A 23,755-nucleotide genomic window follows, 5' to 3' on the forward strand; every position below is an offset into this window, starting at 1 on the left:
CTATTATTAAAGTTTTCCATCCAAAACCGAAAATGCCCTTTCATTATGGGAGCTCAATTTTTTTTTTTTTTTTTGCAACTTTACAGTTTGTACTGGCCAGATCAGGCTAACTAAATAATAGAGCTGCAGCTATCGATTACTTTAGTAGTCGATTAATCGATGAACTAGTTCGAATAACCAAGTAATCGGATAAGGAACATAAAAAAAAAAAAATACCTGAGCTGAGCCTCAAACGGTATAATAAAATAAATAATGAGGATCTATGTACGACAAAAGAACAATTAGCTAACTTAGACAGCAAAAGTCTGCTAGCTTAAATGCTATAAAATGCTAACTTTTTTTTTTTTACAATGCCCTAACAAATGTTTCAGACACATATACCCACAATAAAATGGCTAAATATACCTATAAACTAAATCATGAATGCATTAAAAAAAACATTAGCTCAAACAAAAACTTTGCTTATGTTGGTCTTAACAGGGAGCAGCTACGTCAAATGAGGCAGACTAGAGGGCAGTGTATCCACCCAAAACAATAAAACTAAATGCAAACACTTTCAAAACAAACCATTACGCCACTTTAACTAAACGAATACTCGAAGCAGCAAAATTTAATTCAAATCTTTTTTTTGTAATAGAATACTCGAGTTAATCGATTAATCGTTGCAGCATTACTTTATAAGGTACGCGGTAGCCAGACACATTAAAGTGTACTGGTCCCGGGCCATTGGATAACTATTAATGTCAGACCCTTTTGCCACCCACTGTTAGTGTTCCCAAAGTGATCACGGTTTTATTCGGGTGGTCTTACAGCACCTTCACAGTGTCTCACGGGCCCCGCGGACAGGACCGTCTGCATGGTTAATAGCTTTGCATTAGTGCTGTCCGCCTGGCTCAGTCATATGTGTAGTTACTGTATCTAGCAGAATGCATAGTTCAGCCAATTAACATCCTTTGTCATATGGTCAGCTGCGCTTTGTGAAGTGTGTGAGTTGTGCCTGTAGGCACAACGGCTCACCGTGCCCATTTATCTTGAAGTAGGAGCGCAGGAATGCATACTACAGTCTATTGTAGAGGTGTTTAATACGTTGATTGTGTCTTCGCCCTGTAAAGTCCTGTAATCCATACAGAAAGCTATGTGTTAGTCATGCTGTTGGATTTTTCTTTGACCTCACAGGTAAACTTGTCAAGTTTAGTGGAGGAAACAATGTCAGAGCACCTGCAGCCCCACACTCCCTTGTTTAAAGTTTGAGCTGTTTTGCATAGCTCACAATACATGCGCCACATCAAATTTTGACAACCAAGCAGGTGCCGAATCAAGTAAAAGAACAAAACAAAGAAAAAAACCTATCATTTCCCAAGCCAAAAGGGAAAATGGTCCAGTAATTTTGTTGTAGGGCCCTTTTTAAAAAAAAAAAAAAAAAAACCCAGAGGTTAAAACAAGCGGTTTTGTACTTCCGTTACTTTTCTACATCACAAACACTGAGCTTCCATCTCCAACCTCAAGGTCTTGCCTTACCTCTTTCAACCCATTTAATTTGTATTTGTTTTTATTTTCTTATTTTTTTTGACCGTGAGAATATGACAATATTGTGTTCAAGTTGGGGAAATGGTAGTGCCTTTTAATCTGAGAATAAGTGTACTGTATACTAGGGGTGTAACGGTACACAAAAATCTCGGTTCGGTACATAGCTCGGTTTTGAGGTCATGGTTCGGTTAATTTTTGGTACAGTAAGAAAACAAAATGCAAAATATACATGTGCTAGTTGTTTATTACACACTTTTGTGCTTTCAACAATAGGAACATTAGCCTATACAAAGCTAGAATTCTGCTCAAAAAGTTGCGGGTATTTAAAGATAATCCAACAGCAATTTGCCTTTCAGACCCCGCGTATTGGTCAGCTTTCTTTCTGAAACAAAGAAGAAAAAAGAAGTCCTGTGCTAAAGAAAAAAGCAATCCCAATGACAAAGATTTTAGTATGTATTCTAAAAATGAAATGCCTCAATGAAACATTTTTTTTATGTTTTCAAAAGCTTTATTGGTAGATTTTCTCAAGTCAAAGCGCCATACAGAAATTAATAAATTTAATTGTGTACGCAGGATGTGTGTATTATTCTTATTACTTAATTACAGGTGTTTTAGCTCATTTCACTCTATTTTATTTAAATGGGCTATTGTTTATTTTATTATGGTTGTTTTTATTTTACAAATGTGATGTAGTATTCATTTATATTGTATATTTTATGTTGTATAACTTTAGTTTCTATGTGAATATTAGTTCCTACTTGTTTTGTTGTGGTAGGAGGGTTTTGTATTGAACACAGGGCTGTGTTGGTTATTATTACAGCAGAGAAGACAGCAGTAAATCAACAAAGACAAGTCAACTGTGCCCCGATCTACCACTCAAGAGATTTGATGGACTCAAAAAGTAGGTTAAGATTGCATATTAGTTTGAAAATCGACCGGATCCACCGTATTTTTACACGAGTGACTTCCGGCCCGATCCTAGCTACCCGTAGTAGTATTGACGCAGGAGGGCCGCGTCTCGCGTCAAATAATAAACTCTGCCGTTCTTTTCGCGTGCGTCGCGTTGAGCCGCTTCTTGGACGCATCTAACACGCAGTCACACTGTGACTGGTGTGCATTGGCTGACTAACCCTTGACTTTAACGCACGCGTTTACTTGCGTTCTCGCGGCGGTCACGTTGTCGCGCCGTTGACGTTTCTGGGTTACACTGTCCTGCCGTGTTGGTCCTCATTATAGTAGAGAAAACAGAGTAAACATAATCTACACAAAGAAACTGTAACCCGATCGACTATCAGCCTCGAAAAGTAAGGGTTATATTACGTCAGAAACTCGTTTGGTACACGTCTGTTCCGAACCGAGCACCACGTACCGTAACGGTTCAATATTATTACATGTTCTGTTACACCCTTAGTGTATACGTAGACCATTTTGGGTTGGTCCGTTCCAAACCGAGCACCACATACCGAAACGGTTCAATACTATTACATGTACCGTTACACCCTTAGTGTATACGTAGATCATTTTGGGTTGGTGGTTGTAAAAATAACCCTGGTCTGTTGCATTTCAGGTTGTTAATGTGTATGACAATTAAGTACGTTCACTGAATGTTATTGTACCTGACGCAAATGAGGTGAAACTCTGAAATACCTTCTCATGTTCAACAAGAACAACCTATCAAATATACATATTTCTAAAGCACAAATAAACTAAGATGACTCAGAGATATTTATGGTCATCCCCAAAGGCCGCTTTCATCTTGCTTTTCCTGGCTGTCTCTACACTGCTTCTTGTTTCACTTCACAGATCCCTGTACAAATTTACTGCTCATTAACTGAGAAGGGATGGCTATCACATGCTATTTTATTTAACACATTCAATTTACATACACTTCCTGCTGAATTACAGTTTAGATTTTTACAGGTCTCTTTAGTATCAATTGAGAGTGAACGTTGTCATTGTAACAACTCCTAAAAAATATAGTTACAGCAAGTATTTGCAGCCTTCAAACCCCCAACACCCCCCTCCCCCAATTTGCCCACTTTTATGAGACAAGTGTAAAGACAGACAGGGAATGGGGATTTGTGAAAAAATCAATTGCACTTCAAGTCATTTTATATGATTGGACAACTCTCTTCATCACTTGCACAGCTGTCATTATACAGTGCCTTTGCACTTCTCTACCCTTACGTGGATCTTTGTGCTATATGTGTTGCAGACTAAATGTACTTTTGTTATGGTGGCTTGTTTGTCGTTTGTTGTCATATTAGTCGCGCTACATGCCATTGAAAAATTGCAAGTGTTTCTACCACACTAGGCCAATCAAGGTGATTCTTAATTTTTATGTAGTTGTCACCACATCTGCCTTCTGTCTGAGGTTTGTATGCTCTTGCCGTGCTTTTTATTTTTATGGATACTGGAGCTTCTTTCCACATTCCAAAAACATGCATCTTATGTTCCCTGAGTATTCAAAATTTTTCTTTATTGGTGTTCGTGCAATGATTTTTTTTGTTTGCATGGGCCCTTCAGGTTTTCAGACTGCGACCAAATGGTCGCTTTTCGCGACTAAAATTAGAGCCAGTGCCAGTGTTTTTTTTTTTTTTTAATCTAGTAGTTCAGTAGTTAGCGATAACAGGGTTTCCCCTTGGATTTTTTTTAAGGCTGCTATCATGACAATTTTTTTTTTTCACATTTTGTTTCCCAAGAAGAACCATAACATACTGTAGATCTATTTCAAATAGGGCTGCAGCTATCCATTATTTTAGTAGTCGATTAATCGATGAACTACTTAGTTCGAATAATCGAGTAATCGGATAAGAAACATGAATAATTAAAATACCTGTGCTGAGCCTCAAACGGTAAAAAAAAAAAAAAAAAATCTATGTACAACAAAAGAACAAGTGGCTAACTTATGTAGCAAAAGTCCGCTAGCTTAAATGCTATAAAACACTATTTTTTTATTCTTTTCAATGCTCCTAACAAATGGTTGTGACACATATCCCCACAATAAATGGCTCGATATACCTATAAATTAAATTATTAATGCATTAAAAAAACATTACCTCAAACAAAAACTTAGCTTATGTTGGTCTTAACATGGAGCAGCTGGATTCACCCATGTGAAATGAGGCAGACTAGAGGGCAGTGTATCCACCCAAATCAATAAAACTAAATGCAAACACTTTCAAAATAAACAACTGCAACGCCACTTTAAAGAGCATATGACACGAGAAAAAAAGTCTTAAATGGCATTATTATGTGAATTAGAATCATATTTTGAGACGATTGGACTATATACAACAATTTAGAAAAGCACAGATAACGACAAATTAGTCTTTTAATCTGCCGGTTAGGCATGCCCACCATTATAGACCCTACCCACCGACATCACAAAATCACGTGCTCGCTGTATGGTTCCGCCCACTTGTCCGTCATTTTGTGTCTGTATTATCAATGGTCTCAATTGATCGAGCAATTTATAATGCATTTCATGGAAGACCCGGTGCTTTCGGATGCCGTAAACTCACTTGATGCGTCGCATAAAAGGCGTTATGTGGAAAAGCTTCAGTTGATCCATTCGCCAGATCCATATTTGATGCCTAAATTGATGTTTTTCAACCCGCTGTCTCCGCCGTATTTGCCTGACATCTGCTAGCTACCCTGAACTGTACAACTATCTTGTCCACACAAAATCAGCCTATTCTCACGAAAGTTTGAAAAACTTTAAGAGCTTGGAGGCTTATAAATACTTTGTTGCTGGTTGGGTGAAACAGGTCCTCGTCCACGAAAATTCGGCAGGAATCTATCTTGTGCTTGGAAAGGTGAGTTACGAAATTTTCAATTCAAAATCTTTTGTTATTGCTGACATCCACTGTCAAGTCTAATGTATTTCATGTCGTTTGTCAATGGAGTTAGGGCTTTTAATGTTTATATGGTTTAGCGATAGCACTCTCACTACATACATACGTGTATGTTGTCGGCGATTAGCCTAGCAATGATCTTAACTGTGGTTGTCAGCCCAAAACCCTCTAAATATATATTAAATGCATCTTACCAGATATAAAATGACTACTACATAATCTGTGGTAATCGTTTGGAGCCCAGTTTTCTCGTCGAATTGCAGCAGACCATCTCGCTCTCTTCTCTCCGGGTCTCTCGGAATCCGGTAGAACTTCAAGTCTCTCCGTCTTCTCCGTCTATCTTCTCTGTTATTGCAACCGACCGCCAAACACGCCTTCACCATTTTGATTATTAATGTTAACGAGCAGAAAAACACGTCGTAAATAGGAGGAATGTACGTAGCCGTAACAGGGAAACATGATGTGTTGACGGACAATTTGGCGGCACCAGTCAGGAGGAAGGAGTTGTGACGTCACGTGGGTAGGGTCTATAGGGCTTTAGCGTCCCCAACAGGTGGATGACGTCAGCGGTAGACTGGGCTCATCGGTTTTACTATTCAGCGCATTGAGGGGGAATTATTCAGAACGAGGAAAACGCGACGAAGAGAGCCGCAAAATGTCATTGTTTCAGTCTCTCTACTCCAATATTTTTACAGGATATTCTTTTTATCCAAGTATTTTTCCCCAATAGCCATATAAATGGCTTGAGAAGGACCAGTCAGCCCGTCGAGGGGGAACTATTCACAACGAGGAAAACGCGACGAAGAGAGCGGCAAAATGTCAATGTTTCTGTCTCTTTACTTCAATATTTTTACAGGATATTCTTTTTATCCAAGTATTTTCCCCAATAGCTATATCAATGGCTTGAGAAGGACCAGTCAGCCTGTCGAGGGGGAACTATTCACAACGAGGAAAACGCGACGAAGGGAGCGGCAAAATGTCATTGTTTCTGTCTCTTTACTTCAATATTTTTACAGGATATTCTTTTTATCCAAGTATTTTCCCTAATTGCTAAATAAATGGCATGTTCATGACAAATAACAGTCTTGTGCTGAATGGAATATGAAATAATAAAAATGCATTTATTCAGGACGACATGGCAAAATTACTCCATAATGGTCAAAAATGTCGACTTCACCTTTACTGTCGCACCTCCCGAACGATATTTTATGACACCTAAATCGGACATATGTCATTTCCCTTCCCCGGCTTCGGAGAATGTAAACAAACCAGAAGCCGTGACAGCTAGCCGACATGCTAACCCGAACCGAGTGATGTTTCAAAGTCTTCGAAGTGGAAAATCACACATAACTATCCTGGAGTATTTGACATGACGACCCGGTTGTCAATTGTCTTAGTGGATCGGCAAACCGCCCGGCGGAGAGCAATTTACAGTTCGTTCCTCGGAGGAGGGTGACTGGATTTGTTGCGCAGCTAACGTGCTGCTGCTAATGACCATTAGGAGAGCTTTTTACATGCCTATCAATGATCAAACGTAAGTAGTCCTTCATTTAAAGGAAGTTTGTAGTGTTTACTTTGTAATCGCTGTATTCGTATTTGACATAATACAAAACAAGATGTTTAGTCACTTCCTCGTCAGTCCAATGGTCCCACAGTAAATATCCACGGTGAATGGGAACCTTTTGAAACTCCAAAAAGGCGCATACGCCTCTCCCTCATACAGAATGATTTTTCTGCAGCCGTTTGGCTGGCGTGATGCGAAAAATAAATGTATTAATCCGCAAAATCAGCTGAATCCTTCGTCCTCATACACAACAGTACACTGTAGCGTGAAGAGGCAAGAGGACGTCTTCTACCGTACACGTCACAGCGCCCTCCTCCTCAATGCAAGACCGAAGCCGGAAGTCACTCATTTTCATGGCGCGGGATTAAAAAAACTAAATAAAAATAGCGATCGCTTCCACACACATCCAAGCGGCCCATATCATTCAGGGGCATAAAATACTATAATATTATGAAATAAACATGCTTTTTCGTGTCACAGGCACTTTAAACGAATACTCGAAGCAGCATAATTTAATTCGAACTAATCGATTAATCGTTGCAGCACTCATTTCAGATATTAAATTAGCCAGGCTAATGTTGTAACGTTCAGCTACGGTACATGTACGTAAAATGGGTAGCTGATTACAGCTACATTACCCTACGTAATAATACTTTTTTTTTTCTCGTACCAATAGTACGACTTACATCTTTCCTTTCCTTTCATTACTACATTAACACAACAATAATAGTCCTTCTGTTAATTGACCAATGGCGTGGGTTTGCAAAGGGACGTTAGAGACATAACACTAGGAACTTTTTCAGGATGTTCAAATTTTTCCCACCAACTTTGAAGCCTTATTTGCACTATACAATGAGTTCAGTTGTAGAGGTCATTTAGATTGTCTTCACATATTTTGTAAGGATAGAATTGACCCTACCATTATTAAGGTAATTACTTTCATTATGTTCAGACTTACACTGGCACCATTTTTTCCCCTCAAATGCACGTTTGATTGTCTGATCACTAGTTAAATTCCCTTGTTTTCAGTGTAAATCTACTAGAAATAAGTGAAATTATCTCCCAGTGCATCAAGTAAATTTTACTCAGATTTCTTGAAATAAGAAAAATAGTTATCAGAAAATAATCTTAACACAATTTTAAGCAAAAGGTCAGTATATTTAATCTTTAAAAAAAAAAAAGCTTGTTTTCGTCAGAAATGTTCTTAATTCAAGAAGTGATATTGTTCAAAACATTATTTGAAAGCATTTTTCCACTAGATTGTGGTGAAAATTGACCAACCTTTAGATGTATAGGCTTAATAAGAACAAATGGCAATATTTACCTAAAGTAAATTGAATAATCTGACCCATTAATCTGTTAATTTATCTTTAACACTCGAAAAAAGATGGAGAACATTATTCGAATAGGATTAAAGAAAAATCATCAGATTAAAACGTCATAAATTTGCTGTGTGAAAGTTAGTACAAGTCAATACAGATTTATTTTTGCATTGATCATTTAGCCTTTCAATTAATTAGGTTCATATTGGTGAGAAATGTAGCCCTGACCCCCGTTCACCTACTCTGCTTGGTTTTATTAATGTCCCGTCCCTAGCAAAAATTGTACATGCAGGTTATGCTGTTATATCGTCCCTACCAATATTTAGACCAAACTTACGCCCTTGTAATGGACCCTTTCAAGGAGTAGGAAGAAATTCTAATTGCCGTGTAAAGAGTTTTACTAGTTTCTGTGAGAAGGTGAATAGTTTTTTTGTTGTTGTTGTGTGTGCTAGTGTACTTCCAGGTGATTTATCGATCAATAAATCTGTTGCTGATTGGTTCAGATGACAGCGACAAAAATTTAACAAAGTTCCCACGGTAACTTAATTTTTAAGCAGTATACTGGTTGATGTAAAATCTGACAGAGAATTATATATAAATTCAAAGGGTGGAATTTTATGCATTTATTATGAAAGTATTTATCGGTTAAACAGTGAAAATTAGAGGAAAACTTTGCATGTCAATTTACAGTGTGCGCTCATTAATCTTCTGCTTGCGGCCCTAAAAATTTCAGTTAGGGGCCACTGTGATCAGAATAAAACATGTTAGTCTGGAGCCCTGCTCTTGATTGGTTGTCGACCAGTGCAGGGTATACAGCTTCCTGTCCAAAGTTGGCTGGAGTCCAGCTCACTTCGACTGTAATGAGGTATAAGTGCCATAGAAAATGGATGGATGGAATTATTTAAATAAATCCTAGCTTGTTCATCATAAAACAAATTTTAAAACAATGAATTGCTTTTCTTATTTTGTTAAAAAAAAAAAAAAAAAAAAAAAAAAACTTCCAATATGAAGTGTTGTCCCTGCTGAATATGTGGCTTCAACAAATCTCTGTCATGGACACAAGAGCCTGAAGGTTTTCTCAACCTTTTGCTTCAGCGACAAAGAGGCCTGTGTCTCTTATTCTTGCCTAAGTGCTCCTTATAATCTGCAGTAAACTGTTGGGAAAACGAGCCCTGCAGCACTCATCGCGCTCGCATTTCATGGCGTCCACTGAGAACACATAAAAGCAGATTCAAAAGGCCCTCAGGCAGAGAAGGTTATTATCTCCTCTATATACCTTTTGTGTCTGTAGTTTGTTTGTATTTTGTATTAGCTTCCCGTGAAAAATGCACATTGCGCTTTTGCAAAAAAGATGATTGTTTTTTTTGTTTTTTTTTAGTTTTTGTTTTCCTGTTTGAAGCACATCAAAACTGCATGTTTTATGCATATTGGAATCGATGAAAAGTACTCATAAAGAACAAAGTGGACATCAGTGTCCCCCCAGTACCCAAAAGCTGTCCACAATACTATGTAAGAGTTGAAACAAAATAAACAAACAAACAAACAAACATTTTAAGGTACGATGAAAAGTACATGAGCTGGTAGTTTTACATTCTCCATATTATAATTCAACAAAACCTTTAAAATTATTCCTAAAGTTTTGTTGCTTTAGTAGGACATTTAAATGTTAGGCCTTAGATTGTTTTGTATTACAGTGTTTGATAATGCCAACACACACAAACCCTCGGTATAAAACATTCACTCTGCACTGTACTCATTATTTGATATTAATGTATAGCAACTATCTTATGCCCCCTCCAGAGCATAGTTAATTTGGTCAGTCATACAATATAGCAAGTCATGCATAGACTGTTAGTCGTCATCATATGGTCATCTTGGATGAGGTTGTAGCAATACTAATAGGGTAACGTGGAGGGTGTATCGTATGGTGTATGCTGCCTTTTGTTATGTCTCATTAACAAGCATTTCATAGTTTATGGGACACTTCATTAGATCTGCCTTTACAATCTAATGACGGCCATATTCTAAAGGAGAAGTACATAAAGTATTTACTAACTCCGCTGTATGTTTATTATTTTTATGTACATGTTAATATTGTTAATTGTTGCTTAAAGTTTTGGTTGAGAGCTCGTATTATGTATGCTAAACAGAGTGCACATTCAGCAATGTGGATGGCATGCTAGCATTAAAGGCTGCAACTATTAATTGAATAATTTGAGAAATCTAATTGCAAAAATAAGCCAATAAAAACACGTTTTAGCAACATGATCTTCCCAACAGCTTTATAGGAATCATCTTTACATATAGACTACAGTTACTGCAATCACACAAATCACTTATTATAGAAAACAAGTCGACACTGTAATAGCTAGCAAGGTGTATAGACTCCTTCGAACACATAGAACATTCCGGCGCGTTCCAGTTTGCAGGTACTGTATGCATTGGAAAACTTAGCGTCATGTTGACGTCATAGAAATGGAATTCTGTCATGAATTGAGGACCCCCTATGCAGATTATATGTATAACTTTGAAGCCCACCTAAATTGTGGTTACCTCTGCTGATGTGTTTCCATGTTTCTTGTTTGTGTGTGCAGGAGACAGTCGAGTATGCCTTCCTCATCATTTTCACAATTGAAACTTTTCTGAAAATTATCGCTTACGGTTTGGTGATGCATCAAAATGCCTACGTGAGAAATGGTTGGAACATGCTGGATTTCGTCATTGTCGTCATTGGGTAAGTCTGCAGCTTTTTGATACCTTTTGTCTTTGTTTCGACATACATTAATTACTCTCTTAGTGAAAGTGTGATGTTTGCTGATTCAACAATGCCTCATGAGTTTGGTGTTAGGATTTGCACTTTGACAGTCATCGTTGTACAGTGAGCGGGATGGCAGGCTGTGCAAACATTAAAGATGCTTAAGCCTCTGCTCCAAGTGGCCTAGTGCTAATAGAGACCCTCAAACGCCCACACAATATGACCCAGAAAAGACAGATAGAATAAATCAAAGCTTTACCACCATTGGAATGAGTCACCATCCTTCCATACTCCATTTCTCCTCCAACACTCCCTCCCATCTCTTCTCTCCTCTCACTTACAGTCTCTCTCTCACAATCTCCCATCATGCAACTCTTTGTTTTCTTTATCAGTGGCCACTTCCATTTCCGCCAAATATACGCTTTTTCCCCCTGTTCTGACTGCCCTCATTGCTAACGTCTTTGCACTACCCACTTTGCTATCTTTGTCTTGCAATCTTTTTTGGCCTTCATCTTCTTTCCCCTCTCTTGTCTTGTGACAACCTCTCCTCTAATATGCACACTCCACTGGGTAGCTGGGTCACATCTCTGTCTTTGTGTGGCATGCAAGGTTGATCTGGCGTGCACTCACAAGTGAAGACGGGTGCTTTGCCGCCAAGCGTTGCCACTCATTCGGTGGAGTGACACAGGCAAATAAGGCGACTAGCGTTCGGTGTCAACATTTGAAGACATCAGCATGTACCTTGAACTTATACAAACATGTCATAAAGTGGTAAATGTAGAGACCTTTATCTATCTTACGGTACCCAAAGCCCACTGCTTTGAAGGACAGACGGGTTGAAAAAATACAGTCATTTCAGTCCCACTGCTCTTGTTGCAGCAATGCTGTCTAGCCAAGCAGTTTGTCAAGATGAAAATCAATTATGTGTGCAATGATGGCTGATTTCAACATAGATGGAGTACTCAATTTAATTGAATTTGAGTCTTGAAATGTATTTTTATTGCTTTTTAAATACATTTTTGTACCTCAGCCGCAACCGAACACGTGTGAATTTGCAAAACTCATGTGTGTATTAACAAAACAATAGTGACTGCAATTTAAAGTGTAACGACAGTGCAGTAGGAAAGTGATAAACTAGGTTAGTCAGTAAAGTTCCAAGAACGCTATTGCAACAGGAATAATTTCAGTACAATCTACAAATTCCAAGGTTTCCCCTTTGTAGAAACGCCTTTGTAGTCATGCACTTCTCCATATATCTCTGCAATCCCTTAACTTTTTCTTTTATAATATTCATCCATCCATCCATCCATCCATCCATCCATCCATCCATCCACCATCTACCACTTGATCTGGGGTCGGGTCACAGGGGCAGCAACTTTAGCATGGAAGCCCAGACTTCCCTCTCCCTAGCTACTTCAACCAACTCCTCTGACGGGATCCTAAGGCGTTCCCAGGCCAGCTGAAAGACATTGTCTCTCCAGTGTTTCCTGGGCCATCTGGGGGCCTCCCGCCGGTGGAGCACGACCGGAACATCTCTCCAGGGTGTCGTCCAGGAGGCATCCAAACCAGATGCCCAAGTCACCTCAGCTGGCTCCTTTCAACATGGAGGAGAGGCAGATAAACCCCAAGTCCCTGCCAGATGAGCGAGCTTCTCACCCTATCTCGAAGGGTGAGCCCGCACACCCTGCGTAGGAAACTCATTTCGGCCGCTTGTATCCGGGGTCTTGTTCTTTTGGTCACGACCCACAGTTCAAAACCATAGGTGAGTGTAGGAACATAGATCAACTGGTAAATCGAGAGCTTTGCCTTTTGGCTTATTTCCTTCTTCACCACAACAGACCGGTGCAGAGTCTGCATCACTTCAGACGCTGAACCGATCCGCCTGTCGATCTCCTATTCCCTTCTGTCCTCAGTCGTGGACAAGACTACAAGATACTTGAACTCCTCCACTTGGGGCAGGATCTCATCCCCGACCCGGAGAGGGCACGCAACCCTTTTCCGACTGAGGACCATGGTCTCAGATTAGGAGGTGTGCCTAGAAATTCTGTCTATAAAAGTTATGAACAGAATCGGTGACAAAGGGCAACCTTGTAGGACTCCAACCGTCGCTATGAAAGAATCCGACTTACTGCCGGCAATGCAGACCAAAGTCTGACACCGGTCATACAGAAACCGAACAGCACTTACCAAGGGGTTCGGTACCCCGTACCACAGAAGCACCCCCACGGGACTCCCCGAAGGACATGGTCGAACTCCTTCTCCAAATCTACAAAGCACATGTAGACCGGTTGGGCGAACTCCCATGCACCCACGAGGACCCTGCCGAGGGTGTAGAGCTGACACTTTGATAATAGCCTTCCAAAGCTATTTTCTTTGATAATCCCTAACGTGTCAGAGATAAAGAAAAAATGACAGAGTCAGGTGGACAGAGTAGGGAGGTTGTTCGACCACGCCACTGTTCTTCTCAGCAAGGAAACGTTAATGAAATACTGTATAATTTCTCAGGCAATTTTGCGAATGGTGACGCAGCTACAGGTTTCGCTGCATAACTCTTGCCGTTTTATGTGCATTGAACGAAGCAAATGTAGACATGCTTTTAGTGGTTTGGCTCACAGTGAAGGGGAAAACTATACTGTGACATCCTAGTCTACCTTTGCTAACTTTTCTATTACAGAACCCTAGAATGGCAATCGCACAAGGCAAAGAAAGGAAACAATTTCAAAAACCTTTGTCATTCGCACTACTTTCATTGGAGAAAATGGATGGAAAATCAGCCTAGCTGAACTGTTTAATGAGTCTGGGGGGAAAAAAAAGTTTTTGGCCAATGCTTGGCAGACTTTACCAACTGCCGGCAGAATGGCCTTTCTAAGAACAATATTTGTGCAATGTTTGTTGTTGAAGTGGATAATCAATTGAGGGTACCAAAATCAAATTTTGTATTGAGCCTTATGGATATGAGGATGAGCTCTGCCCATACGGTATGTGTCAGTGTTTTGAATGACAGTGGATAAGTCCAGCCTCTCCTCTTAGCTAAGACCCTGACCTGGAGATGTAGGATTGAAAATGAATGAATAGAACCTGGAGGATGATTGCTGTGAAAGATAAGTATCAAAATGTATAAATATGTGAAGGATGCGTTGCTTGGGAGTGTGAGTAACAAAGCAGCCGTCTTACCATTATGACTCACTCAAACAGGTGCAGTCAACACTTATAAGAGCATCTTTCAGCTCCATTCTCCACTAGTAGTTCTCCACTTTTATGTATAGATTGATGATTTATCCTTGTTTCAATGTCAGACTGATGCTGCAAAATTTGTTGTAGACATGTTGGACAATGCAGACTCAGGACTGTATTTATGTAAAACAGCGTATGTGGAAATGCTGCAAAACCTAATTTGCACGTGCAAATCTTGCTGCCGCTGTTTGTCGATTTTCCAGACTGCTCTTCACCAATCTGGGCGTTCATGAGTACTGACAATTTCTTGGAAGAAAGTCAGTCCAAAGGATGTACCATAAGAGAAAGCACATCTAATTAGCTGTGCCTAACCTAACACAATTTTTTGTGAATTTTATAAGGGCACAGGAAGACAGATGCTGAGCTCTGTCTGTTGTCATGTGCGTGAATGTCTGACACATATTTTTAATAAGTATGGCAACAGTGGTAATCAAACCCTTTGAACAATTATGCATATCATTTCATTAATGCATTATTCACATGTCTATTAGCATTTTTAAATCATAGTACTGGCCTTCACGCAGCTATTAACGTGTGAAATTACCGTCAACCTGTCTAACGCATTTGCTCTCAGAATTACACTGTGTTTCAAGCCCGACTTCACACAGAAATAAAACCTTCTGGGTTCCATTTCAAGTAAACTTGATAAATAGACATACTGTCAGAAATAGGAGTATATCACAATGGTAAAAAAAGAAATTTGAAATTTACGGTAAGTTAACTGGCAAATGTAGTTGCCAGAATTTTACCGTTAATTAATGTAAACCTTGTTAACAATCACAAGGGTAGTACGTCAAAATCCCATGTGGCACATTAAAACTTTAGCCTATAAAGACAATCAGTTTCCCATTCTCAGTGTCTAACCAGCTGAACGGATTTTAAAAGGTCATCTTGATCAACTGCTACTGTGAAAGTATACAGCGGGGCAAATAAGTATTTAGTCAAACATTAATTGTGCAAGTTCTCCCACTTGAAAATATTAGAGAGGCCTGTAATTGTCAACATGTGTAAACCTCAACCATGAGAGACAGAATGTGGAAAAAAAACCCAGAAAATCACATTGTTTGATTTTTAATGAATTTATTTGCAAATGGTGGAAAATAAGTATTTGGTCAGTACCAAAAGTTCATCTCAATACTTTGTTATGTACCCTTTGTTGGCAATAACGGAGGCGTTTTCTGTAACTCTTCACAAGCTTTTCACACACTGTTGCTGGTATTTTGGCCCATTCCTCCATGCAGATCTCCTCTAGAGCAGTGATGTTTTGGGGCTGTCGTTGGGCAATACAACTCCCTCCACAGATTTTCTATGGGGTTGAGATCTGGAGACTGGCTAGGCCACTCCAGGACCTTGAAATGCTTCTTACGAAGGCATTCATATGTTGCCCTGGCTGTGTGTTTGGGATCATTGTCATGATGAAGGACCCAGCCACGTCTCATCTTCAATGCCCTTGCTGATGGAAAGAGATTTTCACTGAAAATCTCTCGATACATGGCCCCATTCATTCTTTCCTTTACACAGATCAGTCGTCCTGGTCCCTTTGCAGAAAAACAGGTCATTCACCAGGTCCCCCCGTGTGGTTCTGGGATTTTTGCTCACTGTTCTTGTTATCATTTTGACGCCACGGGGTGAGATCTTGCATGGAGCCCCAGATCAAGGGAGATTATCAGTGGTCTTGTATGTCTTCCATTTTCGAATAATTGCTCCCGCAGTTGATTTCTTTACACCAAGCGTTTTACCTATTGCAGATTCAGTCTTCCCAGCCTGGTGCAGGTCTAAAATTTTGTCTCTGGTGTCCTTCGACAGCTCTTTGGTCTTGGCCATAGTGGAGTTTGGAGTGTGACTGACTGAGATTGTGGACAGGTGTCTTTTATACCGATTATGAGTTAAAACAGGTGCCATTAATACAGGTAACGAGTGGAGCCTCGTTAGACCTCGTTGGACCTCGTTAGAAGAAGTTAGAACTCTTTGACAGCCAGAAATCTTGCTTGTTTGTAGGTGACCAAATACTTATTTTCCACTGTAATTTGGAAATAAATTCTTTAAAAATCAAACAATGTGATTTTCTGTTTTTTTTTTTCCACATTCTGTCTCTCATGGTTGAGCTTTACACATGTTGACAGTTACAGGCTTCTCTAATCTTTTCAAGTAGGAGAACTTCCACAATTGGTGGTTAACTAAATACTTATTTTCCCCACTGTACGTTCAAACCCCAATTTGAGAGGTGTGAGAACGACAAAGGGAGTACAGTGACATCACCATTAGACCGGTTTTACCTTTATTGATTTTTTTAATTTAATGCTGTTTTCTGTAAAACATGTAGTTGTATTTGTTTTCTACATACATTTATACATTTATACATGAATGTCGTATTAACCATGGGTGCTCCTTGTTCTTTGCTCCAAGATCTACTTTTTAGGGAGACAACTACCCGCAGTCTACCATAACAGTTTTTTTTGGGGGGGGGGGGGGCTTCATAAATCATGACCTCATATAGTATGTTGCTCACATAATTAACTATGTACATGCCGCGAGCTACCTACCGTTGCAATCGAAGTAATGGGCACCCCTGATTTACACCAAAGTATTGCATTTTGGATCACCAGCTGGATCTACTAGTACCTTGAAGACACAGTAATTACAAAATAAGTGCTATTTGAGAAAAAAAAAACACAGCTTTAAAGTCTTTAAACATACAATTATGTCCTATTTTGGCAGAGTTCAGTTAACAGATTAACACTGCACTGTGGCCAAATCACCTTATGTTAAGTTGTAGTGGTAAGTTATTGTCCAACAATGTCTCGGTGATGCCAGTATGGTTTGTGGGTGGTTGTTTTAAAAATGTGTCAATACTTTCCACAGAACTTACTGAGTGAGGTTAACAAGAATAAACTGTACTGTTCGAAATTGGCAAGCGACAAGTGGAAAGGAAGGGGGCAAAAAAAGAATGATACAGACACAAAAAGGCACAGTGTGTATGCAATTTCTTCCATTCATTAGAAAAAAAGCCATAAATGCATTTTTAAGAAGGTGGTGATGGTGCTTGCTGTGTGTTATTCATTGTTTAATCATGATGGAGTTCATTTTGGACGCTACCTGTTTGTGTCAAATCATTGGTAATACTGGCAGGGGAGCTGTCTGACACAAAATCAGCAGATAAATATTTTACATTTTCAGCATTGTACCATGAAATGGTATTTGTGTCCTACTGGCAGACTCTTCAGTGTTGTCTTGGAGATTCTGACCAAAGATGAAAAGGCAGACGGTGAGGGAGAAGAAAATCACCCATCCATGCACGGTCACGGCGGTAAACCCGGTGGATTTGACGTAAAAGCCCTTCGAGCCTTCCGTGTGCTGCGTCCCCTGCGGCTGGTCTCAGGAGTACCCAGTAAGTAGTGTGCCATGTCATGTTTTATGACTTTAATACTTTTACAACATATTCACAGGTCTTTGCCATTATACTGAAAAATAACAAGTAATGAGTCCAGATGGTGTAAGCATATTTAGGACCCTAAGGACATTTTTTTTTTCTTTTTTACACATCATTAGAGCTTTAGCAAGACAGAGTTGCTGGTGTAAGAACCATAAACACTAGTGATACACGATAATGCATTTTTCAACCCATACCGATAACCGATAATTTCATCCTCATTCCAACCGATAACCGATAATGTCAAGCCGATAATTTTTATTAAAAGATTTATGTAAAATTTTAAAGTATACACAAAAGAAAATATTACTGTGCAAAAATATAATTTATTGCTCTTTTTTTTCAACATAAAGTATGAACAAGTCGTCAATTCAAACATCTAAATAATGACAGATTGTCTGACATTGTGTAATGGTAAACCTTTGGCAACAATTACAGAGTAAATACCTAAGTTACACAAAAATGCGTTTAAAAGTAAGCCATTCCTAACATATATAACATTAATCCGCTGCAAAACACACCTCCTTAAAACTAGTCAGTTTTAAGTGTAAATCTATTGGCAATAAGTGAAATTATCTGCGATCGCTTCAAGTGTATTTCTCTCAGATTTCTTGGAAGAAAAATAGCTAGCTGAAAATAATCTTAACAGCCTTGTTTTAAGCAATACATTATTATACTTAATCCTAAAAAAAAAAAAAAAACTTGAAGAAGGAAAGATTTTGAATAATATTTGCGGCTACAGAATATTGATTTAAGAATTTTATTATCTACTGTGACTGTAATTGAGCAGACAAATAAGTTAAATAATTTGAAAAGTGATTGCTAATGTTATATGCTTTGTTGCACACTCTGAAAATGATTACCTCAAAAGAGCGAGATGTCATGTACCCATTCTGCAGCGCTTTGTTTACATTTGTGGCTTTCACGACATTTGCGTTACAGCAGCTAAACTGCTACACGGCAGTACTATTTGGACGGAGTTGGAGCTCGCATCCGCGTGCGTGTTGTTTTGTGCCTGAGTTTTATTAAGCCGAAAATAAAGGCAGCGTTACAAAGTCATCTGACCGCTCGTCATTTCACATTCTGAATGCATTATTGACTGGCTGACTTCGTTTTCTCCATGTTTAAATGATCTTATAACCACTGTGCCGTCATGATAAGCTTGCTTATCGGACATCACTTTTTCATGAAGAATGGTGGTTGTATAAACTGCATTATTTCTTTTATCCAGGGCTTTGGTTCTCGGGTCATTAAGGTAAAAAAAAAAAACACGTGTCTTGTATCGGCGGCGGCGGCAGCTACATTCGTACCGGATAATCCGCCTGCCCTGGCCGGTTCGCCGCGGCGTATTCGGGTCCTGGCTCTGCTCGCACGCCGTGGGGGAACGCTCGAGAAACCGGGGTGTTCGCCGGAGGTCCAGAGGCCGGGGAACCGGGCTCGGCCCGCCCCGCCTATGGCGAGGCGGCAGCGGCCTGCCGGACTGGCCAGAGCGGCGGGCTCCGTCGGAAGACGGCTACTTGCCGACTATCGGTCTCCAGTAGTGCCGGTGTTTAGCCTTAGATGCGAATTTACCACCCGCCTTGGGCTGCATTCCCAAACAGCCCGACTCTGTATCGTCACAAGCCCTGTAGTTTAACTTAGTGTTTACAATAGCTTTAGCATTCCTGCTAGCAGCAGCCTCGTATTTGTTCCAAAATTCTTTATGAAGCATTTTTAAATGGCTGCTGGGTTAGTGGTTTTGAATGAGGACGCGTTCTTTCTGCCTCGTGGAACTTATACGGTACATGTTTCGCAGATGGCGAGAGCGTCGTTTTTTTAGTCACAGCCGCCATAATATTCAACTACTTCTTGTCTTGTAACTCCGCCTCCTCAACCCCTCCTCCCTCAGGGGCTTCAGAGAGGGGAGGGGTTGAGGAGGCGGTGTGCTGAATTCTTTGGTTGCGCACATTTGGAGGCAAAATCAAGTATATAATTATCGGATTGCATTATCGGTTGAATTTTTTTATTATCTGGATTATCTGTGTGACGTCATAATTGCCATTATCGGCCGATAATTATCGGTGACCGATATTATCGTGTATCTTTAATAAACACCATAAAAAGTTATTCATGTTGCAATACTATTATTTAAAAAAACTGATCTCTCTGGTTATAACATTTTTGACAACTTGCAACTGGATAAGATTTTTAAAAATATTTCATGCTGTCCTCATTGCGGTCACAGATGAGCTGGAGTCTCTCACTACTGTCTTTGAACGAGAGACGTAATACCTTTGACTAATCGCAGGGCACGGGGAAACAGGCTTTTACACTTACCGCTCAAAACTATAGCAAGACCAGTTTAGAGTGTTCATTAACTGCATAAAATCTCTTTGAAATAAGAAGGAAGCCAGAGTATCGTAAGAAAGCCCAGGGAAAACATGGCACATAAATCAGCCGTGATCATCACTGCACTACTGTGCTACCTCAAAGTACAGTGAGAATAATCCATATACTATATACTTGCGTTTGTTCTTATCACTTCGTTGGTTGTTCGTTCTAACAAGCTTCAAAGCACAAGTGTGACTCTACCTCGCCATACTCCATAAATCGAAACCAGCTGCAGACAAAAAGTTAAGGATGCGATTTAAACCTAAGGATATACCTAAAAGATTGTATGATTGTTCTTATCACTTCGTTGATCATTCGTAGACAAAATTAAACCAGACTGTCAGCCTGTGTTGACGTGAGGTGTAGATTGATACGCTGGCCACTTGAGTGACCAAAATGAGGTGAAATTACAAATTATATTACGTTTACTGAATGCAGAAGGGCTGACACGGATTTTGTTGTTACAAGGAATTACTACAAGGTACAGTGCCTTGCAAAAGTATTCGGCCCCCTTGAACCTTGCAACCATTCGCCACATTTCAGGCTTCAAACATAAAGATATAAAATTTTAATTTTTTGTCAAGAATCAACAACAAGTGGGACACAATCGTGAAGTGGAACAAAATTTATTGGATAATTTAAACTTTTTTAACAAATAAAAAACTGAAAAGTGGGGCGTGCAATATTATTCGGCCCCCTTGCGTTAATACTTTGTAGCGCCACCTTTTGCTCCAATTACATCTGCAAGTCGCTTGGGGTATGTTTCTATCAGTTTTGCACATCGAGAGACTGAAATTTTTGCCCATTCTTCCTTGCAAAACAGCTCGAGCTCAGTGAGGTTGGATGGAGAGTGTTTGTGAACAGCAGTCTTCAGCTCTTTCCACAGATTCTCGATTGGATTTAGGTCTGGACTTTGACTTGGCCATTCTAACACCTGGATACGTTTATTTTTGAACCATTCCATTGTAGATTTGGCTTTATGTTTTGGGTCATTGTCCTGTTGGAAGATAAATCTCCGTCCCAGTCTCAGGTCTCGTGCAGATACCAACAGGTTTTATTCCAGAATGTTCCTGTATTTGGCTGCATCCATCTTCCCGTCAATTTTAACCATCTTCCCTGTCCCTGCTGAAGAAAAGCAGGCCCAAACCATGATGCTGCCACCACCATGTTTGACAGTGGGGATGGTGTGTTCAGGGTGATGAGCTGTGTTGCTTTTACGCCAAACATATCGTTTTGCATTGTGGCCAAAAAGTTCAATTTTGGTTTCATCTGACCAGAGCACCATCTTCCACATGTTTGGTGTGTCTCCCAGGTGGCTTGTCGCAAACTTTAAACGAGACTTTTTATGGATACCTTTGAGAAATGGCTTTCTTCTTGCCACTCTTCCATAAAGGCCAGATTTGTGCAGTGTACGACTGATTGTTGTCCTATGGACAGACTCTCCCACCTCAGCTGTAGATCTCTGCAGTTCATCCAGAGTGATCATGGGCCTCTTGGCTGCATCTCTGATCAGTTTTCTCCTTGTTTGAGAAGAAAGTTTGGAAGGACGGCCGGGCCTTGGTAGATTTGCAGTGGTCTGATGCTCCTTCCATTTCAATATGATGGCTTGCACAGTGCTCCTTGAGATGTTTAAAGCTTGGGAAATCTTTTTGTATCCAAATCCGGCTTTAAACTTCTCCACAACAGTATCTCGGACCTGCCTGGTGTGTTCCTTGGTTTTCATAATGCTCTCTGCACTTTAAACAGCACCCTGAGACTATCACAGAGCAGGTGCATTTATACGGAGACTTGATTACACACAGGTGGATTCTATTTATCATCATCGGTCATTTAGGACAACATTGGATCATTCAGAGATCCTCACTGAACTTCTGGAGTGAGTTTGCTGCACTGAAAGTAAAGGGGCCGAATAATATTGCACGCCCCACTTTTCAGTTTTTTATTTGTTAAAAAAGTTTAAATTATCCAGTAAATGTTGTTCCACTTGACGATTGTGTCCCACTTGTTGTTGATTCTTGACAAAAAAATTACATTTCATACCTTTATGTTTGAAGCCTGAAATGTGGCGAAAGGTTGCAAGATTCAAGGGGGCCGAATACTTTTGCAAGGCACTGTATGTACATACGTACATATCATATAAACAAAAATAGTATGTCATTCATTTTTATTGCAGACACTGATCGCAATAAAACATTTGGACAACATGATTCAATTTCTTGTTTTATTTAAAACGATTGGTGTATGTGCAAAACAGATCAATTAATCACAATTTATAAAATTATTAGAAAAATATGAACGAAGGTTGAGCATAAGAGGAATGTGTTATCAGACAGCTGAGCTTAAACGAGCATCTCCAGACTTTCACCCAACATCACGGAGACCCTCTGCGGCCTCCACACGGGCTTTCTCCTGCCTTCGGTAATTCCAGCTCCTATAGGGTATCTTAAAGTTGCTGCAGCTAAAAATCTCGTAGTTGGATCTCGGGATCGCGCTGACAGTCCGCCACGAGGCGAGCCATCGTCTGTCCCAGCCTCTCGGCCGCCTCTGGGTACAACGCATGTATCTCGATATATGTCCATCAACTTACAAGTCAAGTTGTCTTCCCTTGCCTAACCGTGTTTTCCACCTGTAAACAAACGAACAAAAAACTTGTAATACTCGCATTTACGCGTTGACATAATTGTGCCATCTATGCGTACTGATTAGCAACACAGCAGCCACAGCAGCACAATTGTTGTAGTAAATAATATTAAAGGTCATCATAATTACAATCATCATCGTAGTAAACAATATCAAAGGCAAAAACTTGTTTCACGCGCAAGATTTTAGCTTTTGTGTTTTTTTGAGCACCGGACACATGGAAATGAAGGGATAAGGGATCATACCTTCCATAACAAAGCGGCAACATGGCTACAAAAACACCCGGTCTTTGTTTGGTTCCACATCTGCCTTCATTAACATGTTGTCCTCCACTGTTGTGATGATGGCAGATGGATGCGGTATTTCTAAATTGTCTTTTTTAAGGGATTTTGATGAGTAATGTTACTCGAGCTCCACTGTTATTTTGGATGGAGAAATTCTACAACGGAAGTTGCGAGCAGACATGCGGAAGTAAAACGGAAGTACCTCAGAAACTTGTCTATACAGTTTTGTTAAAAAAAACTAATTTGTAAAGAACATGATCATTTTTGGTGCAGTATACTAGTGGTACCTTGAAGTACAAGTTTATTCTTTTTCAATAAACTTGCTCTTAAACTCCAAAATATTTGTAAATTAAATTATCATTAAGTTAAATGGAAGTGGCACACCCAAATGTCTAGCAAAATTTTCTTTAAATTTTTTGAATAAAATCACTTATACACTTTATAATATTGTACTTAAAATTCATGATATATTGTACATAGAATGAAATGGTTTGAGTATCAATATTGTTTCATTTCAGGACTGATATCATATGAAAGTTAAGTAAAATAAAGTCATAAAAGTGACTTAGTAAATTGCACTAATTAGAGTAGTAGTCATCATTTATCTCAAATGATAATGACTACAGTATGTGCTTGTATTGTGGCAATATTACATATATAAATGTGTTGATTCACTATTTTCATATTTATCTATTGGCAAAAATAATGATAATGATGTAGCACTATGGCAAAGTATTGTAGTTGTTTTTGATAAGGTATTTATATTATATAT

The 23,755-nt window shown here is 39.5% G+C and overlaps 1 protein-coding gene across 10 annotated transcripts in view; it reads left to right on the plus strand.

Annotated features, from left to right (window-relative positions):
* The window catches only part of cacna1da (calcium channel, voltage-dependent, L type, alpha 1D subunit, a), a 216,684-nt gene that overhangs the window by 70,700 nt on the left and 122,229 nt on the right, over window positions 1-23,755 (plus strand). For all 10 annotated transcript variants that reach the window (XM_057846662.1, XM_057846663.1, XM_057846661.1 and 7 more), the window contains exons 4-5: window positions 10,865-11,004; window positions 17,475-17,647. In XM_057846662.1, coding sequence (XP_057702645.1) covers window positions 10,865-11,004; window positions 17,475-17,647 — 313 coding nt within the window. The remainder of the gene's footprint in view (window positions 1-10,864; window positions 11,005-17,474; window positions 17,648-23,755) is intronic.

Source organism: Corythoichthys intestinalis, chromosome 9, assembly GCF_030265065.1.
Source record: "Corythoichthys intestinalis isolate RoL2023-P3 chromosome 9, ASM3026506v1, whole genome shotgun sequence".
NCBI classification, from domain to species: domain Eukaryota; kingdom Metazoa; phylum Chordata; class Actinopteri; order Syngnathiformes; family Syngnathidae; genus Corythoichthys; species Corythoichthys intestinalis.